Raw genomic sequence first — 22880 nt, 5'->3', positions numbered from 1 at the left:
AAGCTTAAATCAATGATTTATGGGTCAATTAGGATATATTAATTACTCCACATTATACAACATTCTCGACGTGGGACTTCTTTCGTCTAACACCCTCACATGTGCACTTTAACGAATCTCCCCTCACGTATGAGCCACTTGCATTAGGCCAGCTTTCTCTTACCAAGTATTCTTCTGCACTAACATTATCTCGATTCGAGACTCTCCACTTTGGCTAGGCCAAGTTTGGCAAGATGTCGGTGAGGACAACATTAACCCTTCAGACTCCACCTCAATTGCCTTTACCCAACCAAGCTTGGGGGAGGCTGGGGACACCATTTTCCACCTCGATTGAAGAGTCAGATTCGAGATTCTCCTTCATTGACATATTCAAACTCCACCTCAATCGACTTAACCTAGCCAAGCTTGGTGAGAAGCTGGGGGACACCATCTGTCACCTAGATTAGGGAGTCACATTCGAGATTTTTCTTCCTTTAGATATTTAGACTCCACATCGATCACGTTGGCCTAGCCAAGCTTAACAAGAAGCCAGGGGACACCATAAGCTATTTTGATTAGGTAGTCACATTTGATATATATATATATATATATATATATATATATATATATATATAATTTTGGATATTTACCGGGCACTGATACATAGAGGGAGTGGGCCACCAATGCTATGATATCGCTTGTTGAGTCGACACAACAGAGACCAATACCTTCGTAGGGGAGATCACCAATAGAGAGTCGAAGTCTAAGGTTGTCAAGATATTTAGTTTGACTCATTATCTTCAATAAAAAATTTAAGCCAATAAGTTGTGGATCAACTATGATTATTAATTACTTCACACCATACCTTCATCCATGGCCTGAACAATGAAGGTTGCCTCCTATCATCCAATGATTGAATTGAAGCTAGTATTGCTATAGCGTTGGCAAGCTAGGTTTCAGTTCAGTCCCCACAATCTGGAAATTGCTCAAGCACCCGTACTGTTTTTGTCTCCTCCAATATCGAAACTCCTTTATTCATGACCAAATGATGATAGACTCCATGATTAGGAGAAATCATTTCTAGATCAGTAGGAATAGTTTTTTGCCTGAGCGAGCATGATTAGAGTTCATTTTGCCTCATCAAAGATCCTATCACACGTATTAGCACTGCTGAGGAATATTCCAAGTGAAGTTCCAAGTACAGTCCAGAAAAATATGTAAAGTCAAAGAATATCTTCTCTACGAGCAGAAGTGCGATAACAAAGATTTTAAGCACACAATGCGAGTAATGGAGGCAACAGGCATGATGACTCAGATAAACGTGATCTGGGGACTTAGAAGTTCCAAGAACCTGATGAACGTATAAGGGGAACGATAATTGAAATCTGGAAGCTAAATTTTACAGCAAAAGCAAGAGAGATGACGTTAAGCAGTCTCTGATGAAGATGGAGAAGGCAGAATGGAGTAGTAGGGAGTGCTACACTTGGTCTCGCACAGATTCCAATCAAAATCCAACTGAGAATCAACTTCACCGGGAATCCTCTTATCATGACATGAGTTCTCAAGCGTGCTGACCACATCGGACATTTTTGGTCGCTTTGCCGGGTTCATGCATACACAGAGCAATGCCAATTGGAGAACGCACTCTGCTTCATCCTTTGAGTAGCTTCCCTGCAATTTGGAATCGATGATTGTTTCCAAGCTGTTGTCTTCCACTAATTCACTCATCAAATCAACTGGGTGAAGACCTCCAATTCCATTATCAGAAAGCTGCTTTCCTGTGATGAGCTCGAGAAGTATATACCCATATGCATATACATCAACCCTCCACGTACACTTGCCCGTAGTTAAGTACTCCGGAGCGACATACCCTGTATGTGCACGCACAGCGCTGTTGACGTAAGTATCATGGTAGCGTTGTGGGGATATACAACGCCTGTGTCTAGGGGACCATTCGACAGGTCTGCGGTCGATGGACCATTTGACAGGTCTGCAGTCCATGGACCATTCCACGTTTCCCACCACAATATCCGTCTCATGCATGATTCTGGTCAGGCCCAAGTCTCCTAAAACTGGCTCGAATTCCTCATTCAATAATGTGTTTGAACAACTCACGTCACGGTGGATGATGCTTGGATGACATTGATCATGCAAGTGCGCTAGCCCCCTCGCAACTCCTAAAGCTATTCTCATCCGGATCGACCAATCAATCGGATGGATGACTCGCCGTCCTAAGTGGAAGTTTAGACTTTTATTAACCATAAATGGATAGACTAACAAGCGCTCTTGCTCCGTATCGCAAAACCCAACCAGGCTCAACAAATTTGGGTGTGGAGCAATCCCTGCCACTTCCACTTCAGTCCAAAACTGTTTCAGTGAATGTTCAGAAAGTTCCCTCATTCGTTTTATCGCAACTATAGAACCATCGGCCAAGCATCCTCTGTAAACCGGTCCAAACGCGCCTTCACCCAACATGCTGTTGGGGCTAAAGTTTCCCGTTGCAACTCGAAGTTCATACACAGAGAACCTCCTCAGCAGTTCCCTAAAGCGAGCTGTTGAACCAACTTCTATACTGGGACTGGAGAGACTGAACGTGCGCAAATTGAATACCATCTCTACTAGAATTTGTCAAGCTCTTCTTCTCAATCCACCACAAATCTGACCTTTCCGCGCTTATTGCCTAACCAGAAAACTCAAGTCACCTTTTGCATCACAAGGGGAACCGAAACAAATGATGTTTGGGAAACTTCATTAATCCCCAAAGGCTCAAGATCAAGTCTATGGCTAACTCAACAACACCAACAGAGGACGAGAGAAGAATTTGGAGTTAGACATATACTGTCTCGCTGTTGGAGGAGATTCTATGTTGAAGGGTTGCAAATTAGAAGGTGATATGGCACAGGTAGGTCTTTCGTATGGAACTTTGGGGACTTAGTAGAATGCTGTTCGGCTTTTTGTTCTCCATGTTTATATACGCACTTTTCTTGGCCGTCACAATGGACTGGTCACCAAGATATTTCCTCGAAGCTTCCAATGAGATTCCTAGCTTTGAAGAAAGTCAAACCGACGACGAACGGGATCATTTCTTGGTTTTTTCCTGATAATGACTGAAGCATGGTTATCCTGTTAGTTCATTATGGTTACTTGGAAATTGAAAGATCGACCAGTTTTATACTAGAATAAAAAAATTGAATCTAGAAGTGGAATTTTTGCAAACACTCAAAATAAAGTCTACTGGTATGTTGAGAAAAGTCTCACATCGGAGAATTGATATGTCGTGGAGTAATCGATATAATTTAGTTAGCACATAATTCATTAATATAAGCTTTTGAGTAAAGTTTGGTCCATTAGATATATTGATGGGCTCGGACTTTCTTCCTTGCAATCTATTGAGCTTTTTGTTGCGTGCTATGTGCTTGATTGGTGGTCCACTCCCATGGTTCTGCTAGGCTCCTAATACTAACGTTATTCTCTAACAGTATACTTGAGGAAGAATTAGCGAAACTTCGAGACAAATGGAATATCTCTCTTGCGGAAGCTGCAAATGGACTTTGGAATGTTAAGATTGCCCCACGCCGATGGTTGATCGGTGGTCCACTTCCAAAGCTCGATGATCGTGGTGGCCCACTTCCATGGTTCTACACTTGAGGAAGAATTTATGAAGATAGCGAAACTGAGGCAAAAAAATCTCTCGTCCTCATTCATGAAGATAGCCAAACCTCGAGGCAAATGGAATCTCTCTCTCTTGCGGAACCTGCTAACGGACTTTGGAATGCTAGGATAGCCCCACCATTGACATAATTTCCCCCAATTCGCGCATTTTCTTGTCATTTTATTCACATGAACTAAATTGGGGCCTAGTCGTGAGAAAGAGATCATTACAATGGGAGTAACTTCGACTCTGATAGACATAGAGTAGAGACTTGTGTATGCACAAGCAAAGCTCTTGCTCTTCAGATACTGAAATGAAGAGGTACCTCAGAATCAATGACAACAAAGAAGAAAATCATCAAACTTGGATGATCGATTATCTTATAGAGGAATTGAATCTGTAAAAGACGGCGTTCAGTTTCCGGAGCTTCGGTTTCTCTAATCTCCATGGAAGACGACGCAACACTCCCCAAAAGTTCCTCTCTACCGGAACTTCAAGTCGCAATGCACAATTTTAGTGCCGGCAATGTCTTGGGAAAAGGTGGATTAGGCATGGTTTACTTGGGACGCTTGGCCGATGGCTCTCTAGTGGCGGTAAAAAGAGCAAGGAAACTCTCACAACGTGTTGATAAGAAGTTCCAAAGAGAAATGGAAGTTTCAAGCAGGTTTATGTGCATCCCAACATGCTATGCCCGAGGGGCTTTTGCAGGTTTATGTGATTGTTGATCCGACTTGGATGATCGGTTTCTCTAATCCCCATGGAAGACGACGCAACACTCCCCAAAAGTTCCTCTCTACCGGAACTTCGGAAACGCCCACCGCCAAGCACTCACGAACGTCTTCACGTCAACCGCGGCGCTTCAAGACTTCTCTTCACTGGACATGGGCGACACAAAGACCAGCTCTGCACGCATCAACAATGCCCACGGCACACAAGCACTCACGAAAAGGCGCTTCAGGACAAGAAGTCCAACTTCAACAGGAAACATATATATATAAACTCCATGCATGTCCGTGGACTTTCCAATATAAGACTTTTCAGTGGCCGAACTCCAACACATATTAGGAGAGCTAATTTCGTATATTTCGTTTCCCCTGTTTTCTTTGCTGATTCTAATTTCATATCAGGAAATATCCAATTTAACGTATTCAGACCTCCACACAAATAATTTCGAGTCGGGTTTCGTTCACGGACTCAAACTCGAGATATATTTTCAACAGCCAGTGCAGAGCATTGGGAGCAGCAAAAGGGATTGCGCACCTACACGATCAAGGTAAGGCCAAGATCGTGCATCGTGACATTTGTGTAACAATTTGGATGCCGTGATTGGAAATTTTGTCTTGGCCATGATCATGCATGAGAGAAACGCGGGGGATGGGACTATTGAATGGCACACGCGGAAGCACCTCATGGGATTCTTGTCCTCTGGCTGAGGAGAAGATTCTTTAGATTCTGACTGTGGATAACCTATCGCCGCTATGAAGATGTTCATGTCAACGCCATTGTCGGTCTCAGAACAGGTTTATTGCCCTGGTGTACCTCCACGTAGGAAAGTGCACCGAATGATGTTTTCGGCTACCGGAACATGCTTCTGGTGCTCATCTCTGGACAGCGAACCTTCAATCTTGATCTACTACAAAATGACCGAGATCTCACGCTGAGAGATTGGGTTAGCAGATGCATGAAGGAGAATGAGTTGGCGAGAGTGATCGATCCCGATTTGCTCTCACAACTATGTAGAAGGAGCAGAGGAACTGGTCAGAATGTTATCGTTGTGTTTGGCTTGCGGTTCATCTGTCCTTGCCGAGATGTCTGAGGTGGTTAAAATGCTCGAAAATCTAGTGTTTGGGCACGATATTAGTAGCTGTACTAGTCGGACTGGAAGCAGAGTTAATTAGACTCCTTACTCCTCTTCCCCTCCTTCCCTGGAGACCATTCCAGGAGCAGCAGTGCACGCGAATGCTACATCTGCAAACCGCATCACCACCATCTTTAACCTTCAATAAAAAGTTCGGATTCTAGCCTTCTACGCTCCTTGCCCTAAATTTTATTATCTTCATTTCCTCTTCCATTTTGTGACATCGTTCTGTAATATCATTCTCTGCCAATCTTTTGAGACGTGCATAGCACATGTGCTTATCTAATGACCTGCCAGCTTCAAAATTTTTCCTAGAATTGAAAGGTGGAAAATGCAACACGACAACCACGGTGGACCCAAAGGAAAGGACTCCCTCGACCTCATAGAAGATTGGTCCAGTAAGCCGATGATGCTACTTCAGTGAAGTTCATTTTAGTCAATTATTGACCTGGTCAATACTTATATCCCGGTCATCTCCATTGGCCGCTCTTTTTGCTTTTCTTATTTCCCTTTTTCTGATCAACACTAAAACCAGGACGACCCAACCATCAATTATTGATAGAGTCAAGTCAAGACAGCAAGTCGTTTGGCAGCAACGAAGAAGAGCCATGGCAATTTCCTGGTAATCTGAGGCATCACCTCTCTTCATATTTTACAGTGTGAGGCACAAATCCCAGAAAAATCTTCACCAAATTAACAGAACAACAAAAACACGATGCCCAGAAAGGCAGATTCTCGCCGCAGCCAAACTGCCAGGAGCGGTAGTTCTTCTCATCATGTGGTCAATGTCGAAATGACCGATGGCAGCAGCGCAGGATCAGTCGACGGGATAGGTTTCTGCATCTTTAGAGTGCCCCAAAGCCTGTCCGAGATCAATCAGATGGCGTACCAGCCGAACACGGTCCCGATCGGCCCCTACCACCATGGAAAGCCACAGTTTCAAAAAATTCAAGAGCACAAGCAGCGATTCTCCATCGATCTGCTCAATCGAACAAAGCAAAAAAGGGACAAGCTAAAGCACTTTGCCGAGGCTTTAAAACCAACGGAGGAGAAGATAAGAAAGTGCTATTCCGAGGCCTTAGCTTTCAAAAGTGATGAGCTCATCGAGATGATGGTACTTGATGGTTCCTTCATCATCGAGCTGTTCTGCAAGTACTACCGTAAATTGGCAGGCCACACCGATCCGGGGCATGACCCCTTACTGACCGAGCCATGGGTGTTGCCTTTCCTCATGCGGGATCTCGCCAAACTTGAGAACCAGATTCCTTGGTTCGTTCTTCAACATTTGTTCGATCTGACGTTGGGGTCTTGGAATGAGAGCCATCCTTCTCTGTCCGATCTCGCCTTGAGTTTCTTCAACCGCATGGTTCAAAGACCAGATAATGACTTGAAGAAGTACTCCGATTGGGAAGGAGAACATCTGCTTAATTTCCTCCGTTTGACTAACAACCCAGATTCTCCAGAAACAAAACAAAAACCAAATAAATTCCTTCGCCTGATCCAGCCCGCGAATAAGCTCCACCAGGCAGGCATTAAGTTCAAGCCGACCCATTGTGCAAGCTTCATGGACATCAAATTCAGCAACGGTGTCCTGGAAATTCCAGTACTTAAATTCGATGACTTTTTGAGTTGTCTGTTCCTCAATTTCGTCGCATTTGAGCAGTGCCACCGGGCCTCCTCCAAGCATGTCACAGCTTATGCCACTTTCATGGCTTGCCTCCTTAACACACCGGCAGATGCTGGGTTACTGTGCGACCGCAAGATCATCGAGAGATATTTTGGGACGGATGAGAAAATTGCCCATTTCTTCAGCAACATCGGGAAAGATGTTGTGTTCGACATCCACAAAAACTATTTATGCCAGGTGTTCCAGGATGTGAACACGTATAACGAGAAGGACTGGCGAGTGCATTGGGCCAGCTTCAAGAACACCTACTTCAACAGCCGGTGGTCTCTCATTTCAGCTGTAGCAGCATTCCTACTTCTTGCTCTCGCGGCAATTCAGTCTTTCTTTGCAGTACGTACTTATTACCAACCTCAGTCCAGTCCCAATCCTTCCAGTCCCAATCATCAGTGAAGTTTAATGTATGATCTACATCTGCTGCTCATAGTTGTTGGTCACTAGTCCATATTTCCGACCTCCTTCATGATTCAATCATTAGTAATGTTAACCCTGTATATTCATTTTGTACAAGGTGTTTAAGGGGTGAAACTGAGTTTTGGCTTCCAATGAATACATACTACTTATAATTCTTAGAGTTCATGAGACTAGAATGAGTTGCAGCTCAATGACTTACTTTTACATCACCAGGCAAAGGAAGCATGTAGTTTCTGGAATGAATAGCAGAATTTGAGTAATTACTACAATGTATTCGCATAAACTTGGGAAAACTCTGCATTAGCTTTCTATAATCCTTTGTCAATCAAACAAAAAGTATATCCGTGCCAATGCTAAGTCATCAAGATATAACATTTGAACTTCTTTGACCTATAAAGCCCTTTAATTATTTTAGGCAGAAGGAAATATAAAAGTGACAAGGTGACAGAGGTAAAAGAGGAGTTCACCGAAACATTTTGAAGGTGAACTGCGCAATAAAAGTTTAGTACATCCGGTATAGATATAAAGTACAATTCTAATAAAAAAAACAACAGGCAAAATTACAGTGATTTAAGGGAAAATTTCAAAAGGACCCGAAGTGGAGTCATTTTCTTAAATAAGGACCTGAAATGGACATTATCTCAAAGAAGGGTCTGAAGTGGCCAAATCATCTCAAATAATGACCTGAAGTGGCCAAATCGTCTCAATTAATGACCTTTGGGCGACTGGTGATTATTCCGTCGTCAAAGAAGAGGTATTTTAGTAAAAAAATTCTAAGTATATTTTTTTGTTTTTTTGTTTTACTTTCTTTTTCTTTTCCTTTTTCTTTTTTCTTTTTCCTTTTCTCTTCTCCCCTCCCAGCCATCACCGCGCTTGGCCACTGGCCTTAGGCAAGGGTCGCCCTTGCCGACACTAGCAAGGGCAACCCTCGCCTGCTTGGGCGAAGGCGGCCTCAACTTGGGGCCGGCGACCTCCGCTGGCCCCATCGATGGCCTGTGAAGGAAAGAGAGGGAAAAAAAAAGATAAGGAAAAGGAAAAAATAGAAAAAGAAAAAAAGAAAAAAATTCAAAAAAGTAAAAGACGAAAATATCCTTTGGCCGATGAGATTATGTCCTTATTTGAGATTGATATGGCAACGTCATACCCTTATTTGAGACAAGATCCACTTCAGGCCCTTATTTGAGATATGGTCCACTTCGGGCCCTTATTTGAGAAAATGACTTCACTTCGGACCCTTTTTTGGAATTTTCCAATGATTTAATTACAATTGAACCAAAGTTTGGTGCTTGGCTTCTAGTGAAGATAATGTCAACCATTGGGGGGTGTTAGAACTGAACCGAGCCAAACCGAAATTTTTGGTTTCGGTTTGGGAAATGAAAAAATTATTGTTTTTCTTTTAAATTTTGGTTAGGTTAATCAATCCAAACTGAAAATAGCCCATCTTCTTAATATTACAATCCACACAATCTCTAATTTTTCACTAAACCTCTTCTTAATATTGCAAAAAAGAAAACCGAAAAACCGAATCAAATCGGGCCGAGCCGAGCTGGGTCTTCAGTTTGGGTTATATTTGGTTCAATCGTAGTTCGGTTCAAAGCTAATGCACACCCAAACGGTTCGGGTTTTCAAAAAATGCAAACCGAATCAAACCATTGACCGCCCCCCCCTACGTTATATAGATTTCTGTTTTCATGAGCTTAGTTAGGAATTTTCCTCTTATAGCTCTTTTCAAACTTGGACTCCTCGAGGTCCGGTAATCCACTGCACTGATTGATTCACACCACCCCACTATTAAGATTTCTCCAATTTTCAAGTCTGTTTGGTGGTTGCTCATACAAATCTCCACTTGACTTTCTTTCCCAAACTAGCGAAATCCATATTGATCTTTCCTTCTTTTTTTAAAAAATTGCCTCGGCCAGATAAACCTTCAGCCCAAAAATCCACTCCCGATCAGATTTGGTCTTTCCTAATCCGATCAATCTCTATCTTTGTTCAAATTGGTTGGTCAATGTTTATCTTTTTAATCTTAATCAACCGTAACTTTCAAACTTGATCTTCACGTATGAATTTTGCTATCTTACTCATATCTTTTCACCAAGCTTAAATCGCAGCTAACCACTCTTAAGAGAGATTCTAGTGTGCGCTAGAGACCATGTGATTTTCATGTGACGAAGGCATGTACTCGCTACGCGGCATGTGAGAGTGGCATGTGTTAGTCCTAAAATGCACAGAAATTTAATATGGATCCTTAATGTAAATAATATTTTTGTTTAGTAATCAGGGTCGATCCATAATTTTTATGCAGTAAATAACTAAATAGGATAGCAAATATTTAAGTGTCAACATTGATAAACCTGAAAGAAAATTGGAATGAATGGGGTGAGCAACCATAGCTCAATGAATAGTACATATCTCTTTTAAGCATATCGAGAATCCACTATGCATATTTATAAAGTAATACTAGAAATTCAGTAATCTCAAATCCAGTATATAATTTATGTACAATATAAAAAACAAGCTATAAATTTTTCAATAGAGATTATTGACGTATACTGACATAATGAACAGTAAATAAAGCCAACGTGAAGAGTTAAATATGGAAATACTCTTTCAATCCACAATTACAAATCAAACATTAGTGGTCAAACCTGTAGGCTAATCTCTATCAAACCAAACCTCAATGGTCTATTCAATTGACTAATTTCGTATGCTCAATATCCAACTCAAGGAACTAGAGGTGGTTCTCAAGGGACTCATGCCATTATGTAGAACTTAGCCCTTGAGAAGTACATACCAATAGTATAAGCCTCTAGAGGTGGCTCCACGGACTCACATCACCATATAGCACTTGGTCCTTGACCACAAGGTTCTCGAGGTGGCTTATGAAAGATTCTCATCATCATGCAGTACTTAGTCATTGACTAACGTATATTAATAGTACAAGATTTTAGAAGTGGTTTGCATTATCGTATAGTACTTAGTCCTTAACTAGTATGTATACCTAGAAACCAAACCTCTCATTGGGTTCATAGCGACAATGAGCATCAAATCATCATCTTCCAATAATCCACAAAACTAATCATGAATTCATATCCTAAAGAAGAATACATTTCACAAATCAAAATCTGCATCTTTTCACAACAGAATGCCTTTCATAAATTAGTATCACAAATTAGTACACATACCATATTCCGATCTCTTTCATAAAGCATTTTTCAAATCAATTCACAACAATTCGATTCACAATCACTTCCAAAAATGCTTTGCCATGCTATTTCAAAACAATAAAAAAGGTAATGCCCAATTTGGACTTATTCAATAATTATGCTCTTAACATCACTTTTTCCCATTTCATAAATTTCTGGTCATGCCATGTCATCCATACTCATGATAAATATAATCCCTATCACTTTCAAATACGTCACAAATTTTGGAGAAGAGATAAGACCACTTACCTAGGAAGCCTTAACAAAGCTATCTTAAGAAGACAAGCTCTAATCCTATCAATTAAATGAGAGACAATATTAAAATTAGGAAAACACTACCTTAACTAATAAGCAAACCTTAAGGCTGCGTATGGTCTTTTAGATTCGGATTATGATATGATAGGATAAATGGGGATTTGAAATCCTCCACATATCCCTGGATTGTAAAAATATCCTATTATATGTTTGGTGTAACCTAAGATAAAATTTGGAATTTGAAAAAAAACTTTGAAAACATGCAACCTAAGATAATATTGAAAATATTTGAAAATCCTTCTCATTTGAAAATCTTTAAATTTTTTTGAAAATCTCATCTTTGACTTTGCTCCTCAGACTCAAACCCTCTTGAGCACATCTCTGGGAAGTCGACCTAGAGAGCATGATGTCTCTCAATCGATACGAGTTCACGTAATTTTGGGACGGCCTCATGAACAACAAAAGGCACTTCGTATGGCCGAACTCCATTGCCAAAGAAAGCGGCTAAGAGAGGCGACAGTGGAGAAGGTGTGCGTCATGGGATGGCCCGCACAAGGAGGTTCTACACGACGGTGCCATTATAGCATTCTTAATGCACAGTGAGTGGGACTCCATGCTTGAGAGTGTGGTCACTAGGAAGCTGATGTTGTGCTGGTCGTTCTTTGTCAATCAGTAGGAAAACAGCCCGCTCATAAGTCATGCATGAAAGGTTCTCAATGTGAAGAGCGTATGCGACTGGGGTGGAAATGATGATCTATGCAAACTCGGCACGATGATCGTCTTTAGACCCTTTTTCACTCACTCATCGGAACACGATTGCTGCCCGGAGGTGATGACCTGTGTGGTCGGAGGTGAAGGCAATCGTGCGGTGGTCGGAAGTGACGATGATGTTAATATTGGTGGTGGTCCTTAGGCAGTGCCAAGAAGCAACATCTGATTTATCACTTTATCACTCCGTTAAGAAAAAATATATGAATTTTTTTAATTATTTTTAAAATTTTATATCCAATCTGGAGAATGTCACCAAACACCGATAAAATAATTTGTTATCCTATTTGGATTCAAATCCGGCTATCAAACGTAACCTAATTGCCGACAAAATGACTCCTACACGCTAGTCATGGCCATGGTTCGAACCGACGTTCCGGTTCGTGGCAAGTATGAACCGACGGTTCCGGGCGGTTTCGGTTGCGGTTCATAATTTTTGTTTTCTGTTTTTTTTCTTTTTCTTTTCCTTTTCTTTTTTTTCTTTTCTTCCTCCGCCCGCATCCGAGGCCGGCGGAGGTCGCCGGCCCAGCGAGGCCCCGCGAGGCCGCCTATCAAACGTAACCTAATTGCCGACAAAATGACTCCTACACACTAGCAAGCCCTAAGTGGTTATTCAAAGCTGTCTACAACACAGGAGCAAGTTTATTCAAAGCTGTCTACTACCCAGGAGTTTGTGCGGTTAACTTTAAAAATTTGTTTCGAATAAACCGTACTCCAAGTAAATTTTCGTTAGACCTCACAATTCCATAATGAACTATCATTTTTATATAATATCATAGCTGAACAACTTTAAAATTGGACCCCGCTATTCAAATTCACATAAATTTAAATTTATGTTCTAATGCCAAAAAATACTCAAATTAGATGAACAAAGGACTAATGGTTGTAAAACAAAATTAATCCGACTTGACAAGGTGTTCGAGGCGTGCACTCTTTTTCCTTTTTTTTTTTTTCCCTTTTTTCTTCACTCCCTTTCTTTCTTTTCTTCTTCTTTCTTCCCCTTTTGTGGAGCTTTATAACTCGTATTGGTATAACTCGGTCTTTATTTTAGCTTAAAGCCCACCACTTTTGACCACTTCAAAAGAGCCAACCGTTTCGAATAGGACCCACAATTTGGGTATTTAGTGTGGAGCCATGTTGAGGTGGATCTAATTGCCGCCCTTTGTAACATGAAATAAGAAAATAAAATAGTCATTTCATGGGAAAGAATAGGGCATGTTTTCTTTTGGCCAGGGAAAGAAACAGAGCATGAATCACATTGGAGTAGATATCCTATTAATATAGTTCGCATGATTGAGTAATTATAGACAAAGTTACGCGAGAGACCGTAAATGTTAACTACTTAAAATTAGAAAACCATATTTGAACATCGATTAAAACTCGCAAAGTCATTTATCAATTAATGTGGTGTGCTAATCTTTATCTCTATATCCAGAACATGTTCACTTGTCCAATTAAAAATCCCGTTCCTTTATTAATCCGAGTCATGTTGAAAGGCTAAGATTAACACACAAAATTGATACATTAAGAATTATTGCAAGTTGGAAGTAGGTAGCTCAACAAGTGCGCCCTATTAAACACTTACCCAAAATCTATTCCGTTGTTTAGTATACATAATATAATAGTCAATCTTGAGTCAAGATGTATGTTTTTTTAAATGAATTAACCTAGGAAATGAGTTTGTCCTTGTTGGAGTTGGCGAATACTTCGGGGACTCTTGTTTCTCATACCAGACACGCCTACATGAGCTTAAGAAAATCGAAGTATGATCCGACGATATATGATTCCTGCGCACGAAATGCGGGGGTTCGGGGGTCCCGCTGACTAGACAGCGGGCGGGGGTTCCGCTCCCCGGTGAGCGGATGGCGGTCCCGCCCGCCAGTGAGCGGGTGGGGCCAGCGCCCTCGAAACAATATCCGTTTTTTGGCTTATGTTTTAAGCTGATCCGTTTGTTGTGGGTTTAAAGGGATTCGGATAGGCTTGGGCTTTGGATCCATTTTAAATTTTATATATTGTACTCGTATGAGAGGTCATTATAACAAGTGGTTGTGATTGTAAAACCTAAATATCATAATTGAATCACTTTACAGAACGTAACCCTATTCTGAAATAAACCTGAATAAATTTGTTTATCAATTTTTCTATTATTTATGTAATTATTTTGATTCAGTTCGGATATAACCCCATCAGTCCTCATGCTGAGTCCCATTACAAGTTAGATTAAGAAGGTATTTTGATTCGACTGTTTATAAAATAATCCTGAGAAACTTCCTGGCACCTTCCTGGGTGTTGTTTACCCAAGAGACAACCCAATATGAAGTCAAACCGGGGGCTTGTGCTCCATTAAGATCAAGCCATCACACTTTCAGAGCTTGAATCTGAAGTCTGAATTAGAAAGCATCAGAGAAAGATGGTTTTCAATCTTTCCACCCCTGATCTCTCCGAGGATGACAACGCTTCCGCTCAGCTTTCGCCGCCTGCCTCGCCGTCGTCCACCGCCGGTTGCGTGCCGATCGGCAGGAGCTTCACCAGAGCTATCACAGCCCCGGGCAGAGTCACTGAAGGCGGTTCTCTTAAGTTCACTGCCCCTGCCGTCGGGGTTTCTTCTCGGAGGCAGGAGGAATCCTCCGACGACTTGGATCTCCGATTACTTCGGCCTCAGGTAAAGCTTCGAAAATTTACTCCCCATGAACTCAAAGCTGCGACAGGCAATTTCAGGGAAGAGAATGTTCTGGGCCTATGTGGATCTGGTAAGGTCTACAGGGGACGTTTGCCTGATGGATCTCGGGTGGCGATAAAAAGATGTGCACGCCCGTTTGGCCATGCCGAAGTGCAGGTTGGGGATATGGCCAGGCACCAGAATGTGATCCAGATGCTCGGCTTTTGCGATTCGAAGGCAACAGCAGAACTAGGAGAGTACTTGCTGGTATATCAATTGGCCGTCAATGGAAATGTGGCTTCCCATTTGGGGGAGCGCCCAGCATCGCAGCCCCCTCTCGATTGGCCCACCCGGATGCAGATTGCCTCAGGAGTAGCGAGAGGGCTCTTGTATCTTCACGAGGGTTGCAGTCTTCAGATAATTCATCGCGACATAAAGACTTCAAACATCTTGTTGGATGAGAACTTTGAACCTCTCATTGGGGACTTCGGCTCGGCGAAATTCATGAATCATAAAGGTTGGAACCACCAGTTCCAGAAGTCGAACAGCGCCGGGGCACCACACCTGACGGCTGAAGTAGAGAACAACCATGAGAGGGCCTTATCAGCTCTGGAAAGATCAGCAGAATTATGCAGTACCTTACGACTATGTGGTACATATGGATACATGCCTCCGGAGTATGTGAGGCGAGGGGAACTCTCGGCAAAGAATGATGTCTTTGCATTCGGGATGGTGCTCCTAGAGCTCATCTCTGGTTTCAAGCCTCTTGATCTTTTGTTGGATCGAGCCAAAAAAGGAATCAACGAATTTGCGTGGGTGAAATATCTTTTGGAACATGACGAGTTTGGAGGTCTGGTTGATCCGAGCTTGAGGGGAGAATATGATGAGAATGAGGCTAAGAAAGGAGTCAAACTGGCTTTCTCGTGCATCCAATCTTCACCAACAGAACGACCCACGATGTGGGAGGTAGTCCGAACTCTCAAATGAAGCTGCTTAGATGAAAGACGGGCAAACGAAAAAGAGGAGATAGTAGTTGATATCTGGCAAACTGGTTCTCAATCTCGTAGCACCTTCACTAACTCTGCATCTCATCTTGATCCACTGGAGATATCAGGACCGAGGTGATTATGTCTTTGTCCTGCAACTGAGCAGCCTTAGCGTTATAAATTTGTAATAGTAATGCACTAGTCGAGAAATTCACACTTAGTTCTCTCTAGAATCGTTTCAATGCGTTGCTGTCATCAGTCGTTACTTGAGAATGTAAGAGATCACCAGTCATTTTAATGACAGTGAACCACTTGACATAATTTCTTCGTAACCAAAAACACAAACATATGCTACATGAGAGATGCAGACCTCAAAGATCTCAAAAGAAATGGGCGTGCACGGCGGAAGTTGTACAGTGCAATCAAGCAATTAGCAGGAGATTCCAGGTGAACACCCGAGTGATTGTTTCGCGCGAGACATGGTTGTTGTACGTAGAAGCAGTGTCGCTGTGGAGGAAGTGGCGTGAATGTCAGTGGTTTTATGGGATGAAAACTGCTGTTTGAGGGCTAGTACTGTCAATAAGCTAACTTAACGCGGTGTATATACTTGTTAAGGAGTATCTGGTAATGTGCTACTAGTTGTGCTAACTCCTTTTGGATGCGACAATTCGTTTCTTTTGCTTTTTGGTTGATTGATGTTACTTTGGTAGGATAGTTGCTTGAATAGAACCTTGGATGTTGTATATGTAGTGTGTGCGTGTTGATATGACGAACAAATCTATGGGCATATTAGAGTCGCTCTAACCGATTTGTTCAGTTTGCAATCACTCATTTATTTGATGCAACATCTCGATTTAAGATACGGAATCCAATCTCTTAATATCAGCGATTGTCAAATGATTATGATATGCTAATACGAACCAAAATGAAATTGTGTGATGCCATGAAAGTGTGCCCTTGAGATGCACGTGCATAATGGCTAACGATTTTATCAGGTGGGCCTTTGGTTACACACATTTGTCCATTTGAGCCTAGTTAAGAGAAAGAGAAAGAGGCCATTTCATTGGAAGTTACTATGACTCCAATAGACAGAGAGTAGAGACTTGTGTATCCATAAGCAAAGGTATAGGTACTGCACTATAGATAGTTAAATAAAAACGTACCACGGAATCAATCATTACTGATAAGAAAATCATTAATCTTGCACAATCCATTATCTTATATGTCACACCCCGACTCTAACAAAAAATAGGGGATGACACGGCCGTCTTTCCACTCAAAAGACGTAACTTTAAACACAAATTATTGTTGGTTTGTGTGTGCATAAAATAAACCAGCAAGTTTATTATAATATAAGAGTTTTTATAATCCATCAATAAGAATATGTACATCACTAAACTAACAAATAAATCCAGCAAACTTATTTCAGTCTTGTACAGCTCATACCAAAAACTTTTACTACCTAAAGTTCTCCATTGATGGAGCTCTTGCCTTACTTGCCGCTAAACGAAGAACCTAAATAACATTTAAGACAAATGGTATGAGGAACCATAACCTAGTAATTAACTAGTATAAATTTTTCTAAGTAGATTGAGCATCCATTAAGCACATATATAAAGCAATACCAAAAACTCATAATCCAAACCCAAGATATAATATATGTATCAAATTATGACATTTTATTTCAACATAGTTTTATACATGTCTGACATACTCATTTAATTCACAATCACAAATCAAACATTAATGGTCAATTCCATTAATCAATCTTTGTCAAATCACTTGCTGTTTGTAATTTGTCTAGCAGATTACTAGTGTAATCCAGTCCGAGTTGTGTCTATTAGTGTGGACAGTGGATGTAAGCTTTGTTATAAAGCCGAACCACTATATATCTTTGTGTGCTCTTGTCTCTCACTTTCATGTACTGTATCACACAATCAGTTTACATTATTTGAAACATCCATTTGACATGATTTTCATAGTGGTTGCCAATTTCCGTAAAATTATCAAAATTTTCTGAAACAACCTATTCGCCTCTTCTAGGCTGTACAGTTAGCCCCAACAAAGTTAAAAAATACTCAAAATGACGTCATTTTGAGTGGAGTTGTACAAGTCAGATTGTCGGTGTAACATGTAGAACGGCCAGCATTGACTCGGATGGACCACATTGAAAAATTATTAAAAGGTTTATAGTTACATTGATTAAATTACAAAATTTAGGACTGAATTGATAACCGTAAAATACATTTATGACTTTTTGGGTAAGGTTCCCTGCTGCTAGCTTCTAAACTTTTCATGGAATGATTGCAAGGTGGAAAGTGCAACGCAACAACCACGGGGAATCCCAAAAGAAAAAGACTCTTGACCTTGCAGATTATTGGTTAGATAAGCCAATGCTACTTCGGCGAAGTTCATTTGAGTCAATAAATAAATTCAAGTGGCACTTTGTTCTCCCCTGTGAGTTTTTTTTGCTGGGGAAGGTTTGGTACTCTCTTACTTTGAACATCCCGAAGTCCAGATAGAGCCTTTTAAGAACTGCTCACGTCCAGAAGTTCATTTAAGTCAATAAATAAATTCAAGTGGCACTTTGTTAAAAAAAAACTCAAGTGGCACTGACCTAGTCAATAAAAAACTCTCTTACATGCCGACCGTCTTCACCGCCCGCTGTTTTTGGTTTTCTCATTTCCCTTTTTCTCAGTAAAACTAAGAGCTAGACGATCCCACCATCAATTATTAATAGAGTCAAGTCAAGACAGCTAGTGCTTTGGCAGAAGCAACAAAGAGTGACGCCAATTTCCTGGTGATTTCCGGCATCACCTCTCTTTCATTTCTTACATCTACGAAGAGCACAAAAATCAGACCATCTGCGAGGTGCCAATTGCAGAAAAATCTTCAGCAAACACCACTGCCCAGAGATTTGGATTCTCGCCGCAACCAAACCGCCATGAGCAGTAGTTCTTCTCATTATGTGGTCGATATTGAATCGACCGATGGTAGGAGCCGAGGATCAGCAGACAGGATCGGTTTTTGCATCTTTAGAGTGCCTCAAAGTCTGTCCGAGATCAATCAGATGGCTTACCGGCCTAACACGGTCCCGATCGGCCCCTACCACCACAGAAACCCACAGTTTGAAAAGATTCAAGAGCACAAGCGGCGATTCTCCATCGATCTGCTCAATCGAAGGCACCAAAGTGTGGAGAAGCTACAGCACTTTGCCGAGGCTTTAAAACCAATGGAGGAGGAGATAAGAAAGTGTTATTCCGAGGTCTTAGCTTTCAACAGCGATGAGCTCGTCCAGATGATGGTACTTGATGGTTGCTTCATCATTGAGCTGTTCTGCAAGTACTCCCGGAAATTGTCAAGTCACACCGATGAAAGGCATGACCCCTTATTGACCGAGCCTTGGGTGTTGCCTTTCCTTATGCGGGATCTCGCCAAACTCGAGAACCAGATTCCATGGTTCGTTCTTAAAAGTCTGTTCGATCTGACGCTGGGTTCCTCAAATGAGAGCTATCCTTCTCTATCAGATCTTGCCCTGAGTTTCTTCAACCGCATGCTTCAAAGACCTGACCATGTCTTGAAGAAGTACTCCAATCAGGACGGAGAACATCTGCTTAATTTCCTCCGTTCGACTTTCATCCTGGATTCTCCAACAACAAAGCAAAACCAAAATAAATCCCATCGTCTGATCCAGCCTGCGAATAAGCTTGACCAGGCAGGCATTAAGTTCAAGCCGACCCATTGTGAAAGCTTCATAGACGTCAAATTCAGCAACGGTGTCCTAGAAATTCCGGTACTAAAATTTGATGACTTCTTGAGTTCTCTGATTCTCAATTTCATTGCATTTGAGCAGTGCCACAGGGACTCCCCCAAGCATGTCACAACTTACGCCACTTTCATGGCTTGCCTCCTTAACACACCGGCAGATGCCGAGTTCCTGTGCAATCGCAAGATCATCGAGAGATACTTCGGGACAGATGAGAAAATTGTCCATTTCTTCAGCAACATCGGGAAAGATGTTGTGTTCGACATCCGCAAGAACTATTTATGCCAGGTGTTCCAGGATGTGAACACATATTGCGAGAAGGACTGGCGAGTACATTTGGCCAGCTTCAAGAACACCTACTTCAAAACGCGGTGGTCTTTCATATCAGCTGTAGCTGCAGTCATTCTTCTTGCTCTGTCGGCAATTCAGTCTATATTTGCTGTGATTGCTTATTACCGACCTCCTAAGTGACGTTTAATGTACGATCTACATCTGCTGCTCATTGGTGTTGGTCATTTGTGCATGTTTCCGACCTCCTTCATGATTTCAATATCATTAGTAATGATTGTCCTATATATTCATTTGGAACATGATGATTGAGGGGTGAGACTGAATTATGACTTTCAATGAATGAAATGCTGCCCCCAATTTTTGAGTTCATAAGACTAGAATTAGTTGCAGTTCATCAACTTATGTTACATTGCCAAGCAAAGTAAGCATGTAGCTTCTGGTATGAATAGCATAATTTGAGTAATTACTGCAATGTATTGGTATAAACGTGGGAGAACTACGCATTAGCTTTCTATAATCCTTTGTTAATCAGACGATAAGTGTCAGTGTTAATGTTAAGTCATCAAGATATAAGATTTGAACTTAGTGGACCCTAAAGCCCTTTCATTTTTTGAGGCAGAAGGAAATCTATAAGTGACACGGTGACAGAGGTAAAAGAGGAGTTCGCCTAAACATCTAGTATAGATATAAACGTACAATTCTAATTAAAACATAAATGACATAATTTCATTCATTTAATTGCAAATTGCACCAAAGTTTAGCGCTTGACTTCTAGTGAAGTTAATCCATTCATGGGGTCAAGCAGAAATTTTTGTCAACCTTAGACATAGATTTTTCTCTTTCATAATCGTCGTTAAGAATTTTTTACCTTCCAAAAAAGGGATGAAGAGATCTATGGTCGTTAAAATTTTGCAATATATTCGGCCTAGTTCCTCAACTTGTTTTTAGCCAATTGAGTCCTTAAACTATTTTTTTTTTGTCGCCTTATTTATTCCATATACAATGCTCCTTCAACTCATTCTATATTTAAAATAAATAAATAGAGCGAAAAAAAAGCAAATTAAAATCAGAAACAAGAAATGAGAGGGTGTGCACACGGGAAGGGACCGAGGCGGGAGAAGGTGGCTGGGCGCCCAGCCACTGGCAACGGTCCGGTGAACGTCCCGGGGGGCCTACTGCAACTGCCACCAATCCCCCGACCCACCTGTAGAGACTAGAGATAGAAGCAAAGAGAAACAAGCGAGGCCACGGCCCTCGCCGCAGATCTGCGGCGAGGGCCAACCTTCACCGCCGAAGTGGTCGGAGAGGGGCACGGCCTCTCTCGGGCTCGCTTGTGGTGTCCTCGATGCTGGTCAAATTGGGCAGAATCTCGACAAATGAAGACACTCCCCGACAAATCCTTCAGGACAGAACAGATATTGGTTCAAGAGCTATTGAAATTAAATTAGATCAACCTCATTAAGGATCCTATGATTAATAAGCATTTCGGGAGAGCAGACTATAATTTTTTATACTTTATCACCTCGTTAACAAGCTTAACTCATGCCCTTGACAGCGATTTATCCCATTGAACTTTCAAAAAATGGGCCTTCCACGTGATCATTCTTTAGTGGCTTCATAAAAGAAATGGTTTAATACCACAAAAACTCCAAACTGATATGTCTGTAACAATTTTATCCTAAACTCCTCAAACTGGTCCATTTGTGACAAAATTACCCTCCTTTAAATTAGATTAATATCACGAAAAACCATAAACTGATATACTTGTGATAAATGGAAGGTAAAACCCCAAATTGGTACATCCGTCAATTATCACGTGTCATTCAACTTAGAAATTTGATAGTTAATTTTAACGGAAACTAACGGAGGTAAAATTGTCACAGATGCACCAGTTTGGGGTTTTTTGTGATCAAAAAATTTATTTGAGGTAAATTTGTCACAAGTGAACAAGTTTTGGGTTTTTCGTGATATCAACCCTAAAAAAAAAAAAGCGAAGATGGGCTATATTTAAACTCATATTCCATTTGTAAGGACTCTTCCATTGTCCATGTGCCACATGCCATGGTGATAAACTTCCCTTAGGTAAAGCCATGATAGCTATTTAAATGAATGATGATATGTAGTTGGAGAGCATTTGATGTCAATGAATGACGACTGTAACATAATTTAGTCCGATTAAATTGAAGATCGGTTCGACCAAAAAAAAAAAAATGGAGATTGCAGTTAATTTTCCCAGTTGTCTTGTTTGTTGACATCATGAAGTCACCCTTGACCCTGTTGCGTTTGTGATCGGCCACGGCTATGCTTGAGAGCTCAGAGACAACGTGGCCATTCCCGCAAGTGAGAAGAGAGAACAGCAACAACGTCCATCCAATCATGGATAGATGAGCGGTTGCCGATGATGCCAGTATAAAGGCTCATCGGTGACTTCATGATGTCGAGTGAGATCATGCGCCGGAAGTGGTTCGTGAAGATGCAGAAGGAGGAACAACGAACAAAGAAGAAGAAAGAAAACAGAAAAATCCAAAAATGCCCCCATCATGCCTTTGTAAATGGCCATTTCAGGCCCTTATTTAAAACAAGATTCACTTGGACCCTTTTTTGAGAAAATGGTTTCACTTCAAGCCTTTAATTGAAATTTTCTCTTTCATATTTTATCCGGACTTAAATTCGAACCACCAAACGCAGTCTAAGAGTTGATTAAGTCATTAAAAATATTGTCTTTATTATGGCTAAAACTTTCTAGACTAATTATAATTACTTCGATTTAGCTCAAATGAGTAACTGAATGTGAATATTATCGGTCTTGTCACATAATTACGTCATTTAGCTCAAACTAAGCACTCATAACCTCTATTTTTTTCTTGGGCCACACTCATTGGTACCTTAGTTTTGTATCATTCTTGGCTCTGAATAATTTCCATTTAAAGAACAATGAATGGAATCCACGTGTAGAGGGAGCGCGTAGCACGGGCTACTTGGCTAGTACATTGATAAATTTGTGACATGAACTTTCCAAGTTCCTTCACAAAATATTTTAAAGAATGTACAAGAACATTATTAATTTTTAAGGCACAAGATTTGACAAAATTAGTTATGATAATCGCAATACACCAAGAGCAGTTGTGGAGGGAGTTTACAAGGAAGATGAACTCATATCAAGTGCTTTTGTCTCTTCCAATATTTGGTCAACACTGACTCTAGAAAAGATATAACGAAAATAAATCCCGATTTTCATTTATTTGTTGTATCGATTGACTATAAGTTTTATGTCTCTACCATATCGTAGTAAAGATTTCTACTTGTTAATGCATTTGTTTCTTGTTTCCAAGGATTATCTATTCAAGATGGAACACATAGAA

At 41.0% G+C, this 22880-nt stretch overlaps 3 protein-coding genes and 1 pseudogene across 3 annotated transcripts; 3 read left to right on the top strand and 1 right to left on the bottom strand.

The window, feature by feature from the left end:
* Positions 1 to 1404: 1404 nt before the first annotated feature.
* Positions 1405 to 2592, bottom strand: LOC115683277 (BRASSINOSTEROID INSENSITIVE 1-associated receptor kinase 1-like). Its single transcript, XM_030607748.2, has one exon. It carries the CDS (start codon positions 2590 to 2592, stop codon positions 1405 to 1407), a length of 1188 nt encoding a protein of 395 aa, XP_030463608.2.
* A 3420-nt stretch (positions 2593 to 6012) lies between these two features.
* Positions 6013 to 7747, top strand: LOC115683274 (UPF0481 protein At3g47200-like). Its single transcript, XM_030607743.2, has one exon. It carries the CDS (start codon positions 6205 to 6207, stop codon positions 7564 to 7566), a length of 1362 nt encoding a protein of 453 aa, XP_030463603.2. The 5' UTR covers positions 6013 to 6204; the 3' UTR covers positions 7567 to 7747.
* A 6334-nt stretch (positions 7748 to 14081) lies between these two features.
* Positions 14082 to 16109, top strand: LOC115683275 (LRR receptor kinase BAK1-like; annotated as a pseudogene).
* A 1601-nt stretch (positions 16110 to 17710) lies between these two features.
* Positions 17711 to 19802, top strand: LOC115683316 (UPF0481 protein At3g47200-like). Its single transcript, XM_030607793.2, has 2 exons — positions 17711 to 17722; positions 18202 to 19802. Exons 1-2 carry the CDS (start codon positions 17711 to 17713, stop codon positions 19696 to 19698), a joined length of 1509 nt encoding a protein of 502 aa, XP_030463653.2. The 3' UTR covers positions 19699 to 19802.
* Positions 19803 to 22880: the final 3078 nt, after the last annotated feature.

The sequence above is a fragment of the Syzygium oleosum genome, unplaced genomic scaffold, assembly GCF_021117445.2.
Source record: "Syzygium oleosum isolate NSW1041296 unplaced genomic scaffold, Sole_v2.1 Sole_v2.10, whole genome shotgun sequence".
Classification (NCBI taxonomy): Eukaryota; Viridiplantae; Streptophyta; class Magnoliopsida; order Myrtales; family Myrtaceae; genus Syzygium; species Syzygium oleosum.
This window is presented reverse-complemented; position numbering and strand designations above follow the sequence as displayed.

Excerpts from the sequence above, each read along its gene's own strand:
- LOC115683277 (XM_030607748.2), bottom strand. The coding sequence starts at position 2,592 with ATGGTATTCAATTTGCGCACGTTCAGTCTCTCCAGTCCCAGTATAGAA.
- LOC115683274 (XM_030607743.2), top strand. The coding sequence starts at position 6,205 with ATGCCCAGAAAGGCAGATTCTCGCCGCAGCCAAACTGCCAGGAGCGGT.